General features: G+C 40.2%; 1 protein-coding gene across 5 annotated transcripts in view; it reads right to left on the reverse strand.

Annotated features, from left to right (window-relative positions):
- cspp1a (centrosome and spindle pole associated protein 1a) overlaps positions 1-23637 on the reverse strand; it is a 156280-nt gene that overhangs the window by 62027 nt on the left and 70616 nt on the right. For all 5 annotated transcript variants that reach the window (XM_072571488.1, XM_072571489.1, XM_072571490.1 and 2 more), the window contains 5 exons: positions 21391-21487; positions 18033-18090; positions 13900-14147; positions 4190-4320; positions 1474-1558 (listed from right to left, as the gene is read on the reverse strand). In XM_072571488.1, the coding sequence (XP_072427589.1) occupies positions 1474-1558; positions 4190-4320; positions 13900-14147; positions 18033-18090; positions 21391-21487 (619 nt within the window). The remainder of the gene's footprint in view (positions 1-1473; positions 1559-4189; positions 4321-13899; positions 14148-18032; positions 18091-21390; positions 21488-23637) is intronic.

Genomic DNA, 23637 nt, shown 5'->3' on the forward strand with positions numbered 1-23637 from the left:
ATCAGTAATGGAATCAAGAGTTTGGGGAAAAGGCAGGTATGTGGAGTTGACAATTATCAGATCAGCAGTTGTCTCATTGAATTGTGGAGCAGACTTAATAGGTTAAATGGCCTATTTCTGCTTCTACATCTGTGGCATTGTAAGTGTAAATACAGAACTAAGCTGAGTATAGTTAGTACAGAGAGCTGAAAAAGGAAACAAGAGGATTAAAGAGAGAGTAAGAGAACAGATTGATGGCTAGCATAAATGCAAATGAAAAAGTCTTGTATAGGTATATTAACAATAAAAGGGTGGCAAGAGGAAGAAATGGGACCAATTAGGGATGATAATGCAATCCTCTTATAGAGACAAAGGGTGCAACTATGACACTAAATTAGCACTGTTCATCTCTCTTCATTAAATAATTAAGGTTAGTGACAAGTTTATAGTAAATGTGATGAGGGCAGAGGAGGAAATAGAAAGATTAGAGAGAAGCAGAATAGAAGGATGGCAAATTGGGTAACACTTCAATCCAAATGGGATCCATCCTAGATTTCTAATGAATTACGGACATCTAGCCAAAACAGACAAGTCATAATATTAGTTTACAGACTATTGGTGAGATCATAACTGAGGTACATTGTACAGTTTTGATCACCTTATCTAAGGAAGCATATACTTGCATTGGAAATAGTTTACCCAGCTGATTCTTGACATGAAGCATTGTCTTATGATGAAAGAATGCACCTATAATCATTGGAGTTTAGAAACTTAAGTTAAGATATTTATGATTTTAATCAATTGACCTCCAAAACGTATCCACTATCTATCAACAAGACACAAGTGAGGAATATGATGGAATGTATTGTCCTAAGGGAATTAATGCCAAAATTAAAAGACAACTGGGCGTGTTAAAAGTGAATGACTGAAAGGAGACCTTTTTTCCTAGATAACTGATATTAAGTGTGAAAACAAGGGACAACATAAAGTGCTTAAAAATAGCTGGATTGAAAATTTGGGACTATTGCTAGAAAGAATATGTGTTCGTGTTGCTTAATAGTTGCATCCAGGAAGTGAACACTAGGACTTAATCAAGGGGGAAGAGAATACAGTGGAAACTCGATTATCCGAACAAGATGGGCGGGCACTATTTCATTTGGATAATCGATTATTCAGAAAATCGATTTAAATGCTTTTCCTCTGGGGCTCGGAGTTTTAAAGTCTGCTCCCCATTCAGGAGACTGCAGCAGCACAGCGCGCGTGGCCCCGCACCTAACCCACCTCCCGCCCCAACTCAGTCCAAACCCACCCCCCGCCCCCAACCCGGTCCAAACTCATCCCCCCACCCCCAACGCGATACAAAACCAACATACTGTCTGTCATTCCAGACTTAAAGGATCCAATCATTGCTATTCATTGTGGTTAACTCATTAAAAACAGAATGGATGGTGCCAATTAAAAACTTACAAGACTTGATCAAAGGAAGATACTTACGGATAAACTTGCATTGGGATGTTAGTCAGTCCAGTAGGAGAGTTGACCAAAGACATAGGTTGTAATCCCATAACTCCTGGGCTGTCTATGTAATTAAGTAAAAACAATGTTTCACTACAGTATTTGTAATTAAACAAAATATAAACCATTAGCTCTATAGAATAACTGATAAGTAAAATACAGAATTATTTTTTGAAAGTATTCATCATATAGACAAATCTATTGATCAAATACTGTATTGTTGAAAATTTTAAACTCACATCAGAAAACCACAGGCTAATCTCCAAACTTACGTACAATAAAAACATGTAAAATCTAATTTGATAAACTATATTCTGAACAAAAATCTATAATTTCTAATGGAGTCATAAAGTTGTACAGCACAGAAACAGACTCTTCGGTCCAACTCATCTATGTTGACCAGATATTAGTCCCATTTGCCAGCATTTGGCCCAGATCACACTAAACCATTCCTATTCATATACCCATTCAGATGCCTTTTAAATGTTGTAATTGTATTAGCTTCCACCACTTCCTCTGGCAGCTCATTCCATACACGCACCACCCTCTGTGAAAAAGTTATCCCTTCCGTCATTTTTAAATCTTTCCTCTCACCTTAAACCTATGCACTCTACGTTTTGGACTCCCCTATACTAAGAAAAAGACTTTGACTTTTCATCCTACCCATGCCAGTCATGATTTTATAAACTTCTCTAAGAGCTCCCCTCAGCCTCCGACTTTCCAGGAAAAATGCCCCAACCTATTCAACATCTCCCCATAGTCCAAACTCTGCAAACCTGGCAACATCCTTGTAAATCTTCTATGAACCTTTAAAACTTAACATCTTTCCTATAGCAGAGAGACCAGAACTGAATGCAGTATTCCAAAAATGGTCTAACCAATGTCCTGTATAGCCTCAACATGACATCCCAACTCCTATCCTCACTTATCTTCTGAACATGATCTACGCTGTGAAAGTAACCTCACATCCAGAGATGCAGCTTTGGGGTATGTCACAGGGCAACATCAATCTCAGTTTCATCGTCCGACACTTCAATATAAGTGATTTAACAATATAAATCATTTGCTGTTTAATCGAGAGTAATTTAATAATAATGGGGATAACCCATGGTTCACATCTAGTCCACATATCCTTGAAAAGGTTTTTCATTATGCTTTGACACATTGTCAGAAATGATTTCTTTAAGCGCACCAAATAGACTGAATATGGCACTCATTTCTGTCACAGTCATGATTGAAGCGTCATAATAATTGATTATTTCTCCAAATTTCCAGTGTCTAAAATTCAGTAGTCCCCATTTATGGTAAATAGATCAGTGGCTACTTTGGACCAAGGGATTATTGGAATTTCACAACTGTGTAGAGGTTCGCCATATCACTGTGGCCAGTGTCTGTGTCTTGCCTCACAGTGAAAGATTTCTTGTATGTGAATGCTGAAACTCCTGAGGTACAATAAAGCATCATCTTCGAAACTTCTTTTGGCAGTGAAAGGGTCCAGGTACAATCCTGGACAAACTATGTATTCTTAGTCTCTTCTACTGCCATCTGCTGATCTCATCAATGATCATAATGGGGAGATTGTGACTTGATAGTCAGAAGCAGACCAGCAGTGGTAGGACTAATCAGTTAAATTATACGTAGTTTCCATGCCAAATTGCCATAACTGCATTACATCAATACACTAAAGGTGGTGAAGGAAGCAGGTCAGTGCAGAGATCAGAAGTGGGGATGTGGAGAAAGAGTCATGTCTGGGAATGAAAGTGTTGGGGGAAATCCAGTTGTATAGTTCCCCAGGAGTTAGACTTGCCTATATTTCCTGGCTAACAACTATAACTAACCATACATGGCAGCTCCATAGAACAAAAGGAACAACCAACTTTCCTCCCAACCCATCACTGTAAAGGTAATCTGGATTTTATTGAATAATGGACACTAAGTTGAAACACGTGACAACTGATGAGATAATACTCTGAGCAAAGCAAATAGAAAGATTACATACAAGAATCACACACCCTCCTTCCAGAGGTTAACTGCCATCTTCTTGCAAACTTTGTTCTCTTTAGACAGGAGTGTGACATCTGTTGTTAACAAGTAACTAGTCCCATGCTACTCCTTCACTTTGTCCTATCTTCATCACCCCTCAATGTTGTGTTAAGAGATGAACTAGTGTTACAATGTTGGTAAAATACAATTCAGTGTGATGTAATCACAATTTATATTACTACAGCTAACGGGCTATTAACAACAGTTCTTTAGATAGTTTTGAGACCAAAACCCAACATTACAGGAACACAAAATTTTATTTCTAGCACCTTTATTAAGGAATTCACCAGATTTGAGAATATTCCGAATTACTTTGATGTCATTGCAATATTATGTTCTAACATCCCATTTATCCTTCAAGAACTGGTATAGTTCTTATACTGAATTTTTATTTTGCTATTTAAAATGTTTTCCAATTTTATCTTATTTACAATTGATAATTGCAAAAGATAGCAGAATCATATTTATACAAAATTCAAGTATAAGAGTATAAATTGTAAGTATCAAATGAAGAATACAAGAGTATCAATTTAATCTCAACTGTAATCTCAAATGTGCAACAACAAACTGACATTAACTTGTGAAATAGAATTCAATTAAACATCCAACAAAAGAAAAATCCTTTAGTCTAACATTGCTCAAGTACACTCACAGTATGCCAGGTTTGGATCCAAAGGATTTCTAGCACCATAAAAATAATAAGCATTATCGTAAGGTGTTTGATAATGTTCCGTCATCACAGGTGGAGGAGGAGGAAAAGGAAGGGGAGGATTCGTTGTGATCCTGCAAGTAGAAAGACATCTTTATCAAATTCTACATGGTAAAGAGATATTAAGATTAGCTTGTTTTTACTTCTTTGAATTGGGTCTTTAAATATGACGACTATTATGGGCAACTTAATTAGTTTTGTTCTCAGACGTACAATAGCAAAGTAACATTAAAATATGGTAATATACCACTTGAACAAAATTGAAAAAATTACAATATATTGCTGCTGCTAATTACTGTGCATTTGCAAAATTCTGAACCTAGTTGAGCAAAATAATCATTACTCCAAAATTGCACTTATAGTATGAATTGTAACATTTGATATCTCTATTTAATCAACCAAATAAATTACCGAAAAATTTATATCCAGTATTTGAATCTTAGGTTACAACAAACTCCACCCACCTAACACTGAATCATAGAATCCCTATAGTGTGGAAACAGGCTATTTGGCCCAACAAACCCACACAGACCTTCTGAAGAGTAACCCACCCAAACCAATTCCCCTACCCGATTACTCTATATTTACTCCTGACTAATGCACCTAACCTAAACATCCCTGAACACTATGGGCAATTTAGTATGGCCAATTCACCTAACCTGCACATCTTTGGATTGTGGGAAAGAAACTGGAGCACTCAGAGGAAACAGGGGGAGAATGTGCAAACTCCACATAGACAGTTGCCCAAGGCTGGAATCGAACCTGGTTCCGTGGTGCTACAAGGCAGCAGTGCTAACTGCTGAGCTACTGTGCCTCTCCTTTACACAGATTTTACTAATTTTTGAGACACACAGTAATCAAGTACAGAAAATTACACACAGAAACAGGCTGTTTGTTTCAAATAGGCAATGCATTGCTTATACACCATAGGTAGTAACCTAAACCCTGAAATAGTTCCAACTACTTGCTGACAAATAGCTACAGTTACTAACACAGCAGAAAAAATGCATGTATAGCTATTCCAACAAACTGACCTAAAAAAAAGAAATAGGAGTATTCTGAGAATCTTTTAAAACTCATTAAGATCATAGCTGATCACCTTGCTCAATTCAATCTTCTGATGTTCCCCAGTGTTCTGTTTCTGGGCACTGGGCTCAAAATTCACAGCCTGCCTGCACCAGTTCCAAACAAGATGGACACATTTATAATTAGTGAAGCTACTTCATTTCCATGGTATTAGCATAATTCCAAGGTGATCCCATGCTGCACTTCTTTTAGTAGCATTGTCAATGCAGAGGATTAACTACATTGTGAATATGTGCTCCAGGCAGTCTTCCCTTTGTAAAGGCACAATCCCTATGAATGAGAAGCTACACTAATCATGTAATAAATCTGGACAATCTGGATAATCCTGCTCAGGGACTCAGCTGATGGGAGCTGTGCAACACACCAGCAATAGGGTTTACCTATTTAAATTATGTCAACTAGTCAAAGTCAGGGAGACACCATGTGTCCACTAATGGCAAGACGTCTTTGAGGCAGACCTCAGAAGAGAATGAATAGAATTGTATGATTTATTCTCACTTGCATTTTACAATAGATAATAGTGAAACAGTGAAAACTGTAACCATAATCGAGTGCCATTTTGAAGGGTTTAAGAATTTAAAAAAGTGAAAAAAGATATAACTGAAAGACAGTCCATCTTCATTCTGCCATTTCCACCATGAGTCCTGAGTCAGCTCACTAGCAACACTGCACTGCCACAATTCTACCACCGCTTTGCTGCTGCCTGCCCCAGGCCCATCAACATAGGAGTCACCATTATTGAACTGCCATTTCTCTGCTGCTGGGTTCACCTCGTTGAGCTGTCAAGGCCCATGCTGAACCCACACTCGCCCTACAACCAAGGATCCTTGGCTCCACTGCCGCCTCACCAATAACCAGGAGTCCCTACTTGGGCCTACCGCGACCACAACCAAGAGTTCCTGGCTCCACTGCTTCTCAATAACGCCAGGAGTCCCTGCTGCAGACAAACCATGCTGCCGCAGCTGCAACCACTGCCTCACCAGTGCCAGGAATCCCCACCCTGGGCCTACTGCAACTAGGGATCCCTAGCTCCACTAACAGGCCAGGCTGCTGCCACACCAAGAGTCCCAGCAGAATGGAGGCAGGCAAGAATGAGGAATTCCCAGACTATCAATCTGCCATAGCAACAATGCAGGAAAACTTTGATTATTTTGCTTGATTCAGTGAATAGATACTTTTCCACATAACATCTCCACACCGCTTAACACATCCTAATTCAAGCAGTATAGCCCACTGCTCAAGGTCTGTGCCTCACATGCTTTTACAATGTTCGTCCTACATAGTGCTTCTAATGATGCTAACTGTGCACAGACATTTCAACATCTCTATAAATCAACAGCCTACCCATTACACAGACACGTCATCTAAGAGTTGCAACACAAAGTCAATGACTTGCAGGTAGCTGCCTACAAGAGGCAGGACAGTCAAAGGACTAGTATAGTTGCACCTCTAAGCCTGAAGGAGATGCTGCACTGAATAACTGGGACAGATGTCACAGGGTCAGTGGTCTTGGCAGTGAGAGGTTCCATAGATAATGATGTTATTGCTTCTTTATGCCAACTTCTCCATTTATTCTTCACCTTCCTTGAAATGGAAACTACATTAGTGCAACCATAGAATCACTGAATTATTACAGTGCAGACATTTGGCTCATTGTGCCTCGACCTGCTCTACTGCCAATCTTCTGCCTTCTTCTCATTTCCCCGCTCACCATTTCTAAGAAAAAAAATCCCTCCTGAACATCTCAAGTGAACATCTCTAGCAGATTTCCAGGCAGCACATTCTATACTCTAACAACTCACAGAAAAAAAAACTTTTCCTCAGATCAGCATCACTTCATTCGCACATCATTTCAAAAGTTATGTCTTTTCATTCTTGTTTCGTTTATAAATAGAAACTGCTTCACCGTATCTACTCTGACCAGTCCTCTCATGATTTTGAAAACATTAAATCAGATATCCTCTCTGTCACCTTCTCTCCAAGGACAGTCCCAACTTCTTCAATCTGTCCTCATAGCTAAAGTTTCTCATACCTGCACCATTCTAGCAAATTACTTCTGCACTCCCTCCAATGCATTTGCCTTGTCAATAATGTCACATGCATAGCTCTCCACAATACTCCAGCTGAGGTCTTCTACAACTTCAACATCACCTCCTTTCATTTGAACTATATGCTCCTATCAATTAAGCCAAAACACCATATGCTTTATTTACTGCTCTCTCTATCTGTCCTGCCACCATCATAGGTCTGTGCCAATATACCCCCAGGTCCGTCTGCCCCTGCACCTGCTTTGGAATTGAAAATATTATCACTCAATGTTCTTCCAAACAAACCTCATATTTTTATGCATTGAATCTCAACAGCCATCTATCCCGTTCACTCCACCAACTTATCAATATTCTTTTGGAGTTCCACTCTATCCTCCTCACAGTTTCCAAGGTTAGTACAGAATCTGCAAACTTGGAATTGATCTCTCCAGAACCAGATCTTTAAAAATATCAGGAAAATCTCAGGTCCCAATACCAACTACCAGGGAACTCAACTACAAACCTCCATCCAACCCAGAAAATATCCAATGACTATTATTCTCTGCTTTCTACAACTCAGCCAATTTTGTATTGATGTTGCCACTGCCCTTTATATAGCATTGCTTCTGGAAATCCATATCTATCACTTCAGAAGCAATATCCACATTAATTCTCTCAGTTACCTCTTCAAAAAGTTAAACATAATTTCCTCTTTACAAAATCCACACTGACTCTTCCTAATTGATTCATCTTTTTCCCTGTGACTTCTGACGCTATCCCAAATAATTATTTCTAAACATTTTCCCATACAAAGTTTAACTGGTCCGAAATTGCTAAGATTAGCCTCTCAAACATTTATTTTTAAATCTGTATTGTTGTCAATTCTCCAGTCTGCTGACACTTTCCCAGAGTCCAGGGAAGTCTAAAATATTATAGCCAGTACCCCCACAACTTCTATCCTCACTGCCTTCAAATTTCTCAAATGCATTTCAATCAGTCCAGATGTCTTGCTAACTTTAAGTACCAAGATTATTTCTTCATTAACTTTTACCCTTTCTAGTGACAGAGTTTCTTTCTTTGTCACCAGTGTCTGGGCGGCATCCTCCTCTTATGACGCAAAGTATTAAGTTCTCGGCTGCGTCACCAGTCTCTATCTGTAAATCCCCTTCTTGATCTTTGATCAGCCTTCCTTCTCCTTCAGCCATTCTCTTACTGCATATATGCCTATAGAAGACTTTGGAATTTCCCTTTTATGTTACCTGCTAATCTTTTCTCATAGTTCCTTTAGGCCTTTCACCTCCTCACGAAACCTTTGACTGTCCTATTGATTTCCAATTGCATTTTCTGCCTTCCATTGGTAATAAACACAACAGTTTGTTCTAAAGTCAATGCATACCTTTTGGTCATCCAGGAATCTCTGGCTGTTTGCCCTGCCTTTTGCATTACATGGATATACATCAACTGTATCCAAATTATCTGTTCCTTAAAGGTGGCCCAAAGTTCAATTACTAATGTTCCAACCAACTTCTTATTCTAATCAATCCTGCTAACCCAGTTCTAGCCCCATTGAAGTCAGCACTCCATTAACTGTTCTTCTAACTCTGGATTGTTGCATTTCATTCTCTAACAGCAATTTGAATTTTATGTTACAATGATTACTGTCACCTAAATAGCTCCACCTCCAACCCCACTTGACGTCTGACCCACTTGGCCCACCTCATTTCAAAGGATCATCTCCAAAAATGTATTCTTCCTTGCTGAACTGGACACATGCTGCTGTTGGAAAAATTCCCCAAGTACAATTTAGGAATGCTTGACTTCTGTTGCCAGTTACATTAAAAGTACCCCAAGTTTATATTTTGTTAATTGAAGTCCCCCACAATAACTGCTCTATAATGCAAGATTTTCTGTATAATTTCCCTGCAGATTTATTCCTCCATGTCCTTTCAATGAGTTCGAGGTCTGTAGATTACACCAAGCAATGTAACATACCCCTTTTATTCCACAGCTCCAGCTAAGTTGATACTGTCCTTGAACCGTTGAGGCAATCTCCTTCTCCATCATTGCAATTTCTCCTGAATCAACACTACTACCCCTCATCCTTTCTTTCCCTAAACAACTTATATTCAACTTATACTCAAGAATATTTAACACCCAGTGTTGCTCTTCATTAAGCCAGGTCTCCACCACTGCTACAGCATCATAATTCCACAATGCAACCTGCATCTGTAACTCTCCAACCATATATGCATATTTACAATGTTTTGGACTTTATTTCTTTCCCCCTGACTGCAATTTTATATATTATCTTTACCATTCCCTCACCAGTGCCAAATGCATCCTTAAGTATTTTGTGAGCCCTGCTGAACACCTCTAATATTTTCTTTGTTCTCACACCACTGCCAAGTTAGTTTAAATCCCTCTCGAGGACACTAGCCCTTGTGTGGGACGGCATGGTGCCTCAGTGGTTAGCTGTGCTGCCTCACAGTGCCAGAAACCCGGGTTTGATTCCAGCCTCAGACGACTGTCTGTGTGGAGTTTGCATACAGTCTCCCAGTGGCTGCGTGGATTTCCTCCAGGTGTTCCGGTTTCCTCCCACAATTCAAAGATGTGCAGGTTGAGGTGACTTGGCCATGCTAAAACGCCCACAGTATCCAGGGATGTGTAGGTTAGGTGCATTAATCAGGGGTAAATGTAGAGCAATAGGGGGAATGAGTCTGGGTGGGATACTCTTTGGAGGGTCAGTGTGGACTTGCTGGGCCGAAGGGCCTGTTTGAACACTGTAGGGATTCTATGATTCAAAACACCGTACAAAGATTTTGATCATATTTTTAACTTTCTAATCCCATTCCTCACCTCAACCTTTTCCTAGGCTATTTACTTCCAGATAGTGAACAACTATGCCTGCTAAACCTCCATGAGGAGGAGCAGAGCAATCCTGCATGACTGAAGAAGTTACACTCACTCGACCTGACATCAGCATCCAACCTGGATACAACCATTCTGTAAACTTTAGAACCTAGCGTAACCAAGTTGGGATCAGCACCTGGTAAGTCTTCAGGCATGACTAGGTGCAGCCAGCAGATTGGAAAACATGTATGTAAATGTGCTTGAGTGAGAGGTTGTAGAAAGGCTCTGCTACAAGAGACTATGAAGACAACTTGTTTGGGATGCCTACAGAACATGCTGACATCATGTTTGGTACATTGGCAGGCCTGATGGACTGACTTCATTCACTGGCAAAAAGCACAGTCATTGAATTACATCATGGCACAGCATACAAAGCTTGGATCCCAACCTATTCATTCAGAAGTCATGAACAACTCCAAGGTAGTACTGAAAACAAAAATACTGGAGATCACAGCAGGTCAGGCAGCATCCATGGACAGGAAACAAGCTAACATTTCGAGTTGAGATGACTCTTGATCAGTTCTGATAAAGTATCATCTAGACTTGAAATGTTAGCTTGCTTTTTCTCCATGGATTCTACCTTACCCACTATGATATCCAGCATTTTTTGTTTCAGTTCAGATTCAGCATCAGCAGTAAATGTGTCCCCTCTCTCAGCTTTTACTACAAGACAAACAGGGGCTCTTGATCTTTCAAATGGTCCCATGGAAGCTCAAAAGTCATATGATTGCTGGTTACTGAGATTCAGATGGCTGCCATCATGGATGTGGATGTCCAATAGGGAATGCAAGCTCTCACAGCAATTTGCACTCCAGCAGATAACTAGGATCTCAGAGGTACTACTCTGTGGAATTGACAGTGATACCATGGAGAGTTACCATCCTGTCATTTCTCAGGATGAGAGCATTCAGCAGCCCACAACTGGTGCCTTTGATTTGCCTTTCAGCCAGCCAGTTGTCTCACATGTCACAGTTCAAAGCTGTGGCCTTAAGGCTGAGCTATTCAAGAGAATCTTGCAAGACCATCCCTATTCTTCCCGAGTGAAAGACAATAATCTTTCACCAACTGTGCTGCAACCACCGGGTAATACCACATAGCAGCATGAGCAAAGACCTACGCATAACAAGTACTGAAAGCATCCATAAGAGGACATCTGTGTTTTGCTTTATACTTTGAGGTTGGGTAAATTTCTCAGCAAAGACTTTTGCTATTGGTCCTTATTCATTTAAACAGTAGTTTGCCTCGTAATTATTTCTGCCAAAGTACATGATTTCACATTTTCCTACATTATACTCAAAGGGGTGCAGGGCAAGGGCTGCAAGGACCAAATGGATTTTGTGATGAGGAAATTCAATATGAATGTTTTGTGAATTGTGGGTCCAAGTTGCTGTGAGGAAATTCTTTTTAGCTCACAACACGAACCTTTAAATACATCCAATTACAAGTTATGAATGGAACATCCTAAGACACTTCTGGATCCCAGGAGGTATTGATTGGGCATGGAGAGGTTATAATTCCCAGCACAGCATCAATAAATGGAGGAGTTCTCAGATCTACGCTGTACAAAATCCCTTAAGGGATTCAGATAGTGAAACCATTGCTTGACTAGGCTTTTGGTTTACTCCAGTGTTGCAGATTGCTCTAGGACTGTCATTAAAGTCTCTCTGACATCATTTGGTTGAAGTCATATGTAGAGACTGAGTCCAATCACCGACCAAACCCCTTCCAGTGCATTTTGCAAAGTGCAGGTTAGTGTAAGATAAATGCATTGTGTGCTCTACGATAACAGGCACTCACCAAGCTGGACTTTTTGGTGCTGTCAAACACAAACTATATGACCAGAAAACAGTAGTCCTTGCAGCCCTTGCCCTGCACTCCTTTGAGTATAATGTAGGAAAACGTGAAATCATGTACTTTGGCAGAAATGAATAGAGAGACTCCAAAACGTTGCAGCAAATGGTGATCTGGGTGTTTATATGTCTACAACTGAAAACGTTATCATACAGGTTCAGCAATTAAGCAGCAAATGGAATTTTGATCTTTATTGCTAGTAAGTTGGGGTTTAAAAACAGGGAAATCTTTTCCACAGTCATACAGAGTCTAAAGAAAGAATATATTAGCATTGGAAGGAGTTCAAAAGAGATTCACAAGGCAGATTCCTGGGATGAAATGGTTGACCTTTCAACAGTGACTAAACAGTTTAGGCCTTTTCCCATTACAGCTGAGAAGAATGAGGAGTGATCTATTGAAAGAGACAAGATTCTGATGGGGTTTGACAGATGGATATTGGAAGATATTTCGACTGTGGGGGAGTTCCAAACTGAGATATTTCCCATGTGGGAAATCTCAAGCTAGGGACTATCATTACAGTATAATGGGACACTCATTGAAAATTGAGGTATAATGGAATTTCTTCGCCTTGAGTATTAAGAATGTCTGGAATTCTCTATCCCAGAAAGTTATGGGGGTTAGATCACTGAAAGCATTTTAAAAAGATTTGGATGCATTTTTAAAATAGTAGGGAGTTCAGGCTGTTGCCATACTAATCGGAGAGTCAAGAGTGTGGTGCTGGAAAAGCACAGCAGGTCAGGCAGCAGCAGGAAAATCAACATTTTGGGCAAAGGCCCTTCATCAGGAATTGATGATAAGCCCTGCAGAAGGGCTTTTGCCTGAAACGCCGATTTTCCTTCAGATATTGCCTGACCTGATGTGCTTTTCCAGCACCACACTCTCAACTCTAATCTCCAGCATCTGCAGTCCTCGCTTTCACCCAGACTAATTGGTGAGACAGCTCCCAATTGTGGCACAAGCCCCCATATGTGGCTCAGGAGTATTTTGCAGGATCAGCTGGCTTGAGTTTGCCATTGTTGTTTCTGATACATTAGATGACACCAAATGGTCTGTCTAATTTCAATCTTTTTGATTAGGCTTTTCAATAGCTGATCTAATTGAATGTGCACTTCCAAGGGCAGTTAACAATCAACCACCAAACTGTTGGTCTAGAGTCATATTTAGGCCAAACCAGGTAAGGATAGCAGTTTTAGACAGACATTAGTGAACCAGATTGGATTTTACAAATGTTATATATTGACAAATGTTTCACAGTCTTAGACTTAAGTTTTTTTATTGAGTTCAAATGTCACCATCTGTCAGGTTTGTTTTGAGCCAAGCTCCCAGAAAATTGTCTTGGTCTATGGATTACTAGTCAAGCAATAAGATGAATATCCCTAAATCTCTTGCCAAACTTCAAAGGCACTGAAATCTGTAGCAATTTTTAACTACGAACTAACCTGCACGGCAATCAAGAGTCTTTATAGAGCTTCAAGAACAAAGTAGGTAGAAATGAACTGGAGTCTATGATCAAATAGATCATTCCAAGAAGGTAATTAGTGAAGAAAATGGATTTTTAACACAATGGCAGTTTTCATAAGTTTGTCTTGTGCTTCTTTAAACTACTAGGTTAATTAAGTTTAATAACCAATTGCCACATTGAGCTTTGAATGCATAATATCAAACACATCAGGGTATAGCCTTACCTGGATCACAGATCAAAATTTCTCTTCTTTTTCTTTAATACACTGCATGTTACAATCAGGGTTAATTAAAATTTAAAAGATGCATAACTTTTACCTAGGAACCATTATATTCCTATATGGATTCCACACTCCACTGCTGAGACCACTATTAGGAGCCCTTTCTTCAACTGGAGGATTTTGGAAAGCTACCCTGGGGTGCTCTGGAGGTAGTCTCTCATCCACAGAAGATCTTTCGTCACTTGAATGTTTTGCAACAGGGGTTTCACCTTCTTTGTCAGAGGCATCATACCTGTGAGGATCGTGTTGTAGTGTCACTGCACCAAATTCCCTTATTCGATTTGGCTGTAAATTTGAATCAAAACTTATCAATCTGGTCACCAAATTTCATTGTCTTCGTTAAGAGCCACAGCCAAAAGTCACTTACAGAATGTCTTTATTAAGGGAAATATTGCACCTTAGTTTAACAATGGAAATAAAGTAAAACAAATGCTACATACCAAACAAAGTAAGAATTTTGATAAGTTACTACAAATTCAGTTAATGAAATCAATCTTGCAACAGTGTCTAAAAATGGATATTCTAGAAGGGTGTCCAAAGAGAAGGATCAAAGTAACTGAATGCTCTATCAGGTAATGATGGTATGAAAGGAATGAGACCTAAGTCAGAACAGTAGTGCATTTGGGTGAAGAAAATTAAAAACATAGGATGAGGAATGCTGTTGAGGAACAGGAAGGGACTTTAGAGTGGGGGTGAGGAACATAGGATGTCATGACCAGTTGAGGAGAGAAGAATCAGCTTTTCTTAAAAAAAACTTTGAAGTTAACCACAACAATTAGACATTAAAAAAGACAGAACAAAAGAGTCTCTAAATGATGCAAAACCGAACAATAGAGTTCCAAAACAATGGAGGTCCAGATACATGGATCATTAAAATGTAACAAACAGGTACAGAAAATAAGAGGATAATGAACACTGTATTTTATGTTTAGAGGACTAAAATAGAAAAAGGTATATGTTATTCAAAGGTTATACATGTCCTTTGTTAGACCTCACCTGAAAAAGAATTTTAAGGCGGCTACATTGGCCTTGGTGGAGTGCAGCATCAATTTACCAAATGATACCTGGATTCAAAATGTTAAATTAAGAGATATTGAGACGTGGTTTCAAAATCAGGTGAAACAAATAGGATCTTTAAGGATTTGACAGGGTAAATGCTAAGCAGCAGTTTCCCTTCGTGAAACAGACCAGCACGAGAGGGTCATAGTCTCAGAATAAAGGGAAGCCAATTTAAGGCTGAGAAGTTGAGGAATTTCTTCTGAGCGTCGAGTGTCTTTGGAACTCTATCCCAACAGTTCTCTGTGGCAAGGAGTCCTTTTGTTTATTTAAGGCTGAGATAGATAGGTTCTTGACCAGTTTGGCAACTCAAGAAGAAAGAGCAGGGAAAGTGGACAAGATCCTATTGAGTGGCAGAGTAGTAGACTCGAGAAGCAAAACTGCCTGTTCCTATTTCTTTTGGTCTTATTACATACATTAAGATTATATTTCCTTGAACTTTGAAAGTTGAGGGGTGACCTTACTAACTTTTCAAGGCACAGTGGCTCAGTAGTTAGCACTGCTGCCTCACAGCACGAGGAAACCGCATTCGATTCCAGTCTTGGGCGACTGTCTGGATGGAGTTTGCACATTGTCCCTGTGTCAGATCAGCAACGAATGACACAACAGGCTCATGAGTTAAAGTTAATAATATTTGATGATGAGATAAATGATGACAATTAATGAGAATATTGGGAACAGTAGAAAAGAAAGAGCTTTGAACAATAACTACGCAAATCAGTGAAGGACAGATGTAAAAGAAACTTAAAAGGAATACTGCCCTTTACCTTAAGGAGGTTGGATCAAAAAGAAGTTGTGCTACAGTTGGGCAGAATAGCCTTGGTTAGGCAGCATAAGGAGGTAGGCACTAATGTTTTGGCACTATAGTTCTGAAAAGACGACATGTAACATTGCCTTGGACGACATGTAACATTGAGAATGATATTAAGAGGACGATAAGGACAGGTAGCATAAGATTTTCTTGCATTCTCTCTAGTATAAAGATTTGAGGGGTAATTAAATTAAATTGTTAAAATGATTCAATACAGAGGATAAAGAAATTATGATCCTGTTTTTCTCAGTTACAAGGAGAAATAATCTTAAAATTAGAACTATGCCATTTAAGAATTTAATCAGGAAATTCATTTTCATTTTAAAAAATAGTGTAAATCTGGAATTTAATTGTCCAAAAGGCTTTGGATGCTAAGTCAAGACTAACATAAAATTTGGTTGTTGAGCTACAGATCAGCCATGAACTTTTTGAATGGCAGAGTAGGCTCAAAGAAAATATTGTCCTACTCTTGTTTCTATTAGAAATTGTGTCGATATAGAAACTACACCTTGGAATCTAACACTAGAGGTGTGAAGTGGGAGTCTGGAAAATTCCCAGCTGGTTGCTACAGGAAGTGGCTCTGGAGCCAGAAGCTTTGTCATAGGACACTGGTGAGGGCTGAAATCTTTTTTGTTAACACAGGAAAGGAGTTGGATGCAGCTAGATACCAAGCTGGACTACTGAAAAAAAGCTTTCTTCAATGCTGTGAGAATTCCTTCCAGTTTCATTGAAAGCAGTAAGGCACTCTGGCACTCAAACACATTCCCCATGATGAATTCATGCAACCTCACCCACCCACCTAAGCCACTATGGCCTCTCATGCCAAGCTAAGGCACTTACATATCTATTAAGCAAATATACATAACAGCAAGGAACTTAACAGTGACAATGGTACATGTGGAAAACCAACTTTAAAAAAACAGTCATCCACAACTTCCCACTTTCTTTGTAGGCCAATTCAAATATAAATTGCAGACACTAAGCATTTGAAGCCACTTAATCTTGTTTAAATAAACATTGCAAGGGTTGACTGATGAGATCAAAGAGTCAATTAACAGAGTTTTCCTCGGGTCAGCTGTTTCAACACACTAATGGATTTTGGGGCTTTCAGCCAAGATGGTGTAATAAAGATTGGCTGAGAGCCTAGTAATCCATTGGACCACTGAAACTGCATCAGGGCAAACAATGCTTTGACGACAGCTTGGCCCTCTTATCTCTTGTCATTTGTACAACATTTATTTACAAAAGATTAACAAGTTTCAAATACATGCAGTTTCAGCTACTGATATTTCAAAAGTTCTGGATGATTGGCACTTTTATTGGCTTATAATAAAATGTGTTTTATTTTATGCAATAGAAAGTAACAGATGAATTACAACTTCTAAATTTGATTTAACATATCCAATTGTCACTACTTGGTGCATTGTTTCTATACACAGTGGGTGAATAGACCTGGAGGTCTCAAAGCTTGGCATAGGAACATGATGGAACAGGGCAGGAAGAGGATCTTTTGAACACACCTTTGGACATGTTTTATATAGGCAATGGCTCATGACTCTTCAGATGCCATGAACCAGGACCCTGAAAAGCTAACCTAACTATAAAAATTGTTGAGGACTAAGACATGCTGTGAGTATGGGCTGTGGGCTCATGATCTGAATCAGCAGGCACTCTACAAGGAACTGCTGAAAATCAGAAACCCTATAGATTGAGTTCAGGCATCCTGAAAATGGGACCAGTCTGAAGTTTTTGAAGTACTCCCAAGTGAGCCAAATTCACCAAGAACCCAGGCCTGCTGACTTAAATTTCTAAACTTGACACCCTCTTTATTGCACCCTCCCAATAAATGCAGCAATGTTGCAACTCAATGCATCTTCTGGCTCCACTCCCTCATTCCTCTACCCAGTGTTCATTTATTTTTCAAACATATATCCAGTTCCCTTTCAAAATGTATTATTATTAGATCAAAATGCTTCCATTCTTCCACAGTCTTCAACCACTATGTAGTGTGAATCTACTATACATCATGCTTACATTTAGGAACTGATCAATGATTAATTGCTTTGCAACCTCAGGGAGCATAAAGTTTCATTTTCTCTTCTGTCTAAAAGATAGTAAGATTAAAGGAACATTTCTCATTGCATTATTTGGAATTTTTGGTTTCCACTGCCAATAACAAACACATGTTTACAGTTCCCCATGTACAGTGAAACCCTGAGGACTAGCAAAATAAATGTTATCCATACTGAAGGTGCAGAAAGATGAAAGCTCGACAACAATGTATACAAAAAAAAAGTTCTTACTTCTTTTTCTGGGTCTACAGCTCCTGAAGCAGCAACTCTGAGCTCAAGCTCTTTTTCCCTGAGGCAGAAAAGAACTATTTAAATCAATAGTATTTTTCTCTTTCAATTTTGTACATTTACCCTTTTCCAGGAAAATCATGGTGTATATGATCAGCAGTACCTGAGCCAGGAACTGAAAAATAGTAGGTTACCTTTACCCAATATAATGAAATTTAAAACAAAGTCCTAAAAAAGTCATATTGGACTTGAAATGTTAACTCTGTTTCTCTCTTCATTAATAAGACCAGATCAGTTTCTTACAAGTTCTGTGTTAGTTTTAGGTTTCCAGCATTTGCAATATTTTATTTTTATTATATTAAAATGTAACTTGATTCTTATCAAATGTTGCGTGAGCGCGCACACACACACAAAGTGGGAAGTCTCGACAAATTTTCATCAACTTTCAGGGATATTGAGCCTAATTCCAACATTCCACTATCATTGTGACTTTGATCATAAAGCTTCGTAAATACCAGAGTTTAGTGGATGAGTAAGGCTCCATTTCACACAGAAGTGAGTGATGTCGTAGAGAATAAAGTGCAAGTTCTCTACCAAACCACTCACCATCCTGATTTGGAAGTACATCGCCATTTCTTCAATGTCAACGGTCAAAATCCTGGAACTTACTCCCGATACTGAATGTTTGCAGCAGTTCTAGGAGGCAGCTCACCATTACCGTGGTAAAAACAATGACTGCAGATGCTGGAAACCAGATTCTGGATTAGTGGTGCTGGAAGAGCACACCAGTTCAGGCAGCATCCAAGGAGCAGTAAAATCGACGTTTCGAGCAAAAGCCCTTCATCAGGAATACAGGCAGAGAGCCTGAAGGGTGGAGAGATAAGTTAGATGAGGGTGGGGGTGGGGAGAAAGTAGCATAGAGTACAATAGGTGAGTGGGGGAGGGAATGAAGGTGATAGGTTGGGGGGGGGGGGGGAAAGAGGGTGGAGTGGATAGGTGGAAAAGAAGATAGGCAGGTAGGACAAGTCATGGGGACAGTGCTGAGCTGGAAGTTTGGAACTAGGATGAGGTGGGAGAAGGGGAAATGAGGAAACTGTTGAAGTCCACATTGATGCCCTGGGGTTGAAGTGTTCCGAGGCGGAAGATGAGGCGTTCTTCCTCCAGGTATCTGGTGGTGAGGGAGCAGCGGTGAAGGAGGCCCAGGACCTCCATGTCCTCGGCAAAGTGGGAGGGGGAGTTGAAATTTTGGGCCACAGGGCAGTGTGGTTGATTGGTGCGGGTGTCCTGGAGATGTTCCCTAAAGCGCTCTGCTAGAAGGTGTCCAGTCTCCCCAATGTATCGGGACTGCATCGGGAGGTAAAATTTTGATGGATGTGGAAGGCTCCTTTAGGGCCTTGGATGGAGGTGAGGGAGGAGATGCAGGTTTTGGAATTCCGGCAGTGGCAGGGGAAGGTGCCAGGGTGGGAGGGTGGGTTGTAGGGGGGCGTGGACCTGACCAGGTAGTCACGGAGGGAACGGTCTTTGTGGAAGGCGGAAAGGGGTGGGGAGGGAAATATATCCCTGGTGGTGGGGTCTGTTAGGAGGTGGTGGAAATGTCAGTGGATGATTTGGTTTATGCGAAGGTTGGTAGGGTGGAAGGTGAGCACCAGAGGCGTTCTGTCCTTGTTATGGTTAGAGGGGTGGGGTCTGAGGGCGGAGGTGCAGGATGTGGACGAGATGCATTGGAGGGCATCTTTAACCATGTGGGAAGGGAAATTGCAGTTTCTAAAGATGGAGGCCATCTGGTGTGTTCTGTGGTGGAACTGGTCCTCCTGGGAGCAGATACGGCGGAGGCAGAGGAATTGGGAATACGGGATGGCATTTTTGCAGGAGGTAGGGTGGAAAGAGGTGTAATCCAGGTAGCTGTGGGAGTCGGTGGGTTTGTAAAAAAATGTCAGTGTTAAGTTGGTCGTCATTAATGGAGATGGAGATTAAGGGGCAACTTTTTCACGCAGGGGATGGTGCGTATATGGAATGGGCTGCCAGAGCAAATGGTGGAGGCGAGTACAATTGCAACATTTAAAAGGCATTTGGATGGGTATATGAATAGGAAGGGTTGGAGGGATATTTGTCTGGTCCCGGCAGGTGGGACTAGATTGGGCTGGGATATCTGGTCAGCATGGACGAGTTGGACTGAAGGGTCTGTTTCCATGCTGTACATCTCTATGACTGGTTAGTAAGTTTAAATCACATGAGACCCAGGGAGAGTTAGCCAACTGGATATAAAATTGGCTTGATGGTAGGAGACAAAGGCTGGTGGCAGAGGGTTATTGTTCTGACTGGAGGCCTGTGACCTGCAGTGTACTGCAAATTTCAGTGCTGGGTCCAGTTTTCATTACCATTTATATAATACAGAAAACAGAAGCATGGTTTGCAAGTTTACAGATAACACCAAAATTGGACAGCAGAGAAGGTTATTTAAGATTACAAAGGGATCTTGATCAGCCAGTGAGCTGAGGAATGGCAGATGGAATTTAATATAGATAAATGTGAGGTATCACAATTTTATAAGACAAACCAGGGCAGGACCTAAATAGTTAATGGTAGGGGGCCCTACCAAAAGTTGTTGAATAGAGAGATCGAGGAGTACAGGTACATAGTTCCTTGAAAGGGGCATCACAGGTAAACAGCTTGGTGAAGGTGGTGTTAGGTATGATTGCCTTCATCAGTCAGAGCACGGAGTACAGGAGTTGGGATGTCATGATACAGCTGTACAGGACACTGATCAGGCCACATTTGGAGTACTGCCAACAATTCTGGTTGCCTTGCTATCGGAAGGATATTATTAAATTGGAGACGGTTCAGTAGAGATTTACAGGGATGGTACTGGGATTGAAGGGTTTGCGTTATAAGGAGGGGCTGGTACTTTTTTCCCTGGAGCATAGCAGGCTGAGGGGGTAACCTTATAGAGATTTATTAAATAGTGAGGGGCATAGCCAAGGTAATAGCTAAAGTCTTTTCCCTATGGTGGGGGTGGAGGGAAGGGGGGGAATGTATCCAAAACTAGAGGGTATAGATTTAAGGAGAAAGATTTAAAACAGACCCGAGAGGCAACTTTTTCACAGAGGGTGGCGTGCAAATGAAAAGAGCTGCCACAGCAGCCACAACACTTGAAAGATATTTGGACCAATATATGAATAGAAAAGATTCAGAGGGATATGGGCCAAATACGGCTAATGCAACTACTTCAGTTTAGGAAGCTTGGTCGACATAGAAACATTGGGCCGAAGGGTCTGTTTCCATGCTATATGACTTATGACTCTATAATCCTTGATTGCAAGTTTGAAACTTTTAAAAATAATTTCATTCAACATTAAGTTACCGTATCTTGCTTTTCTGTTTTTCTGATATTTGTTCCAATAGTTCCTGTCTGTATTTTTCCCTCCTTCTTCTTTGGGCACTCTCTCGTTCATAGTTACCTAAAGATTGTGATTTAATATTTAAGTATCACCAATCTGTCCCCCAAATTTTAATGGAAAGCAAAGATTATCCAAACAACTAATTTATAACAAGAAACAATCCTCTAATTTGAATTGTTGAACAACTAATAATTAAGAGTTGACCATTTTATAGTAAAACTGGTTTTGTATATGGCATATGTAGGGACGCTTTGGGATTCAAAGGAAGATATAACACCCCATGTTTGAGATCCATACTAGACCAGCAGCATTTGGGAAGTAAAATGTTTTAAATATTTTGCTCTTATGAATCCAATTCATCATTATAATAATGGCAGTAACAATTATCACCAAAAGTAACAGCATAGGTTCAATTTGAAACTTATTCAGGATTCATTTTTTCACTATCTCTATTCTGTGTAATTCCAAGAACAAATCTCTACACTGCCCTGAAGACAGAATATAAGTTATAATTTTTGTATAATGCATATGGAAATTCTACATCACTATAATTATCTGTCAGGACAGAATAGATTTATCTTGGATTTGATAATGGTTGATTATGCTACTGGACCAAAGTTTGACCACCAACCCATCAAAATTACGTGGACAGACACAGTGTCTCAAGGTCCAAATGTTAAACAAAGTCATGTGTGGATTTCTACCAGGGCTCATTTGCTAACTACTATAGCATCTCCATTGATGATGGAGACAGGACTGTGTCTCATATCAGCTCAAGGTACTCATTCTACAGTTTTGGAAGGCAGGCAACATTAACATCAAGAATACAATTGTAACAATCTTCAAGAAGCAAGATAAATCATACACTGGAGACGCCGGAGATGATTCCCACATGTCCATAGTAGAAAAAGTCCTGACAGCATTCTCCTTTGCCTAATTGCTCCCATAGAGGAAGGTGTGCTTAGGCCTTTCAGATGCTCAGTCTTTGTTACCAGATAAATCCAAGAAAACATCAAAAATAACATCACAAACTCTTCATTAAATTAGTCAAACTGACAAAAGAATTTAATTCAGTAAATCACAAAGCTCTGTGAATAGTGGTTCAAAATTGGATATCCAAGAAACTTTATCACAATCCTGCAATACTTCATAATATCTTGCCTGTAACTGTCAAATGGGAGACTTGAAACAGCTTCCTTCAAGGTGGTTCAATAGTCACCATACTGCTTAAAATCAGCCAGTGGTTATTCAACTCTTCAAAGGTAAATTACCTTCTGATGTAAATTTCAAATACTCCCTTGCTGGAAAACTAACTTTAGTCACCTCCAGGCCAAAATGAAACTAACCACTATAAAGAAACATGATCAATGTTTGTGAGAAGATTTGTAGCTCGGGTGCTCGTTGTTGTGGTTCTGTTCGCCGAGCTGGGAATTTGTGTTGCAGACGTTTCGTCCCGTCTAGGTGACATCCTCAGTGCTTGGGAGCCACCTGTGAAGCGCTTCTGTGATCTTTCCTCCGGCATTTGTAGTGGTTTGAATCTGCCCCTTCCGGTTGTCAGTTCCAGCTGTCCGCTGCAGTGGTCGGTATATTGGGTCCAGGTCGATGTGCTTATTGATTGAATCTGTGGATGAGTGCCATGCCTCTAGGAATTCCCTGGCTGTTCTCTGTTTGGCTTGTCCTATAATAGTAGTGTTGTCCCAGTTGAATTCATGTTGCTTGTCATCTGCATGTGTGGCTACTTAGGATAGCTGGTCGTGTCGTTTCGTGGCTAGCCACACACGCAGATGACAAGCAACATGAATTCGACTGGGACAACACTACTATTATAGGACAAGCCAAACAGAGAACAGCCAAGGAATTCCTAGAGGCATGGCACTCATCCACAGATTCATTCAATAAGCACATCGACCTGGACCCAATATACCGACCACTGCAGCGGACAGCTGGTACTGACAACCGGAAGGGGCAGATTCAAACCACTACAAATGCCGGAGGAAAGATCACAGAAACGCTTCACAGGAGGCTCCCAAGCACTGAGGATGTCACCTAGACAGGGGACGAAACGTCTGCAACGCAAATTCCCAGCTCGGCAAACAGAACCACAACAAAGAAACATGATTTAGAATTTGTAGATGACTGCAAAATGTTTGCTATCTCTGCACCATAGAGGATCTCATTAAACATCATTCAAATGGCAACAACCTGTCCAT

This window comes from Chiloscyllium punctatum, chromosome 5 (assembly GCF_047496795.1).
Source record: "Chiloscyllium punctatum isolate Juve2018m chromosome 5, sChiPun1.3, whole genome shotgun sequence".
Taxonomy (NCBI): Eukaryota; Metazoa; Chordata; class Chondrichthyes; order Orectolobiformes; family Hemiscylliidae; genus Chiloscyllium; species Chiloscyllium punctatum.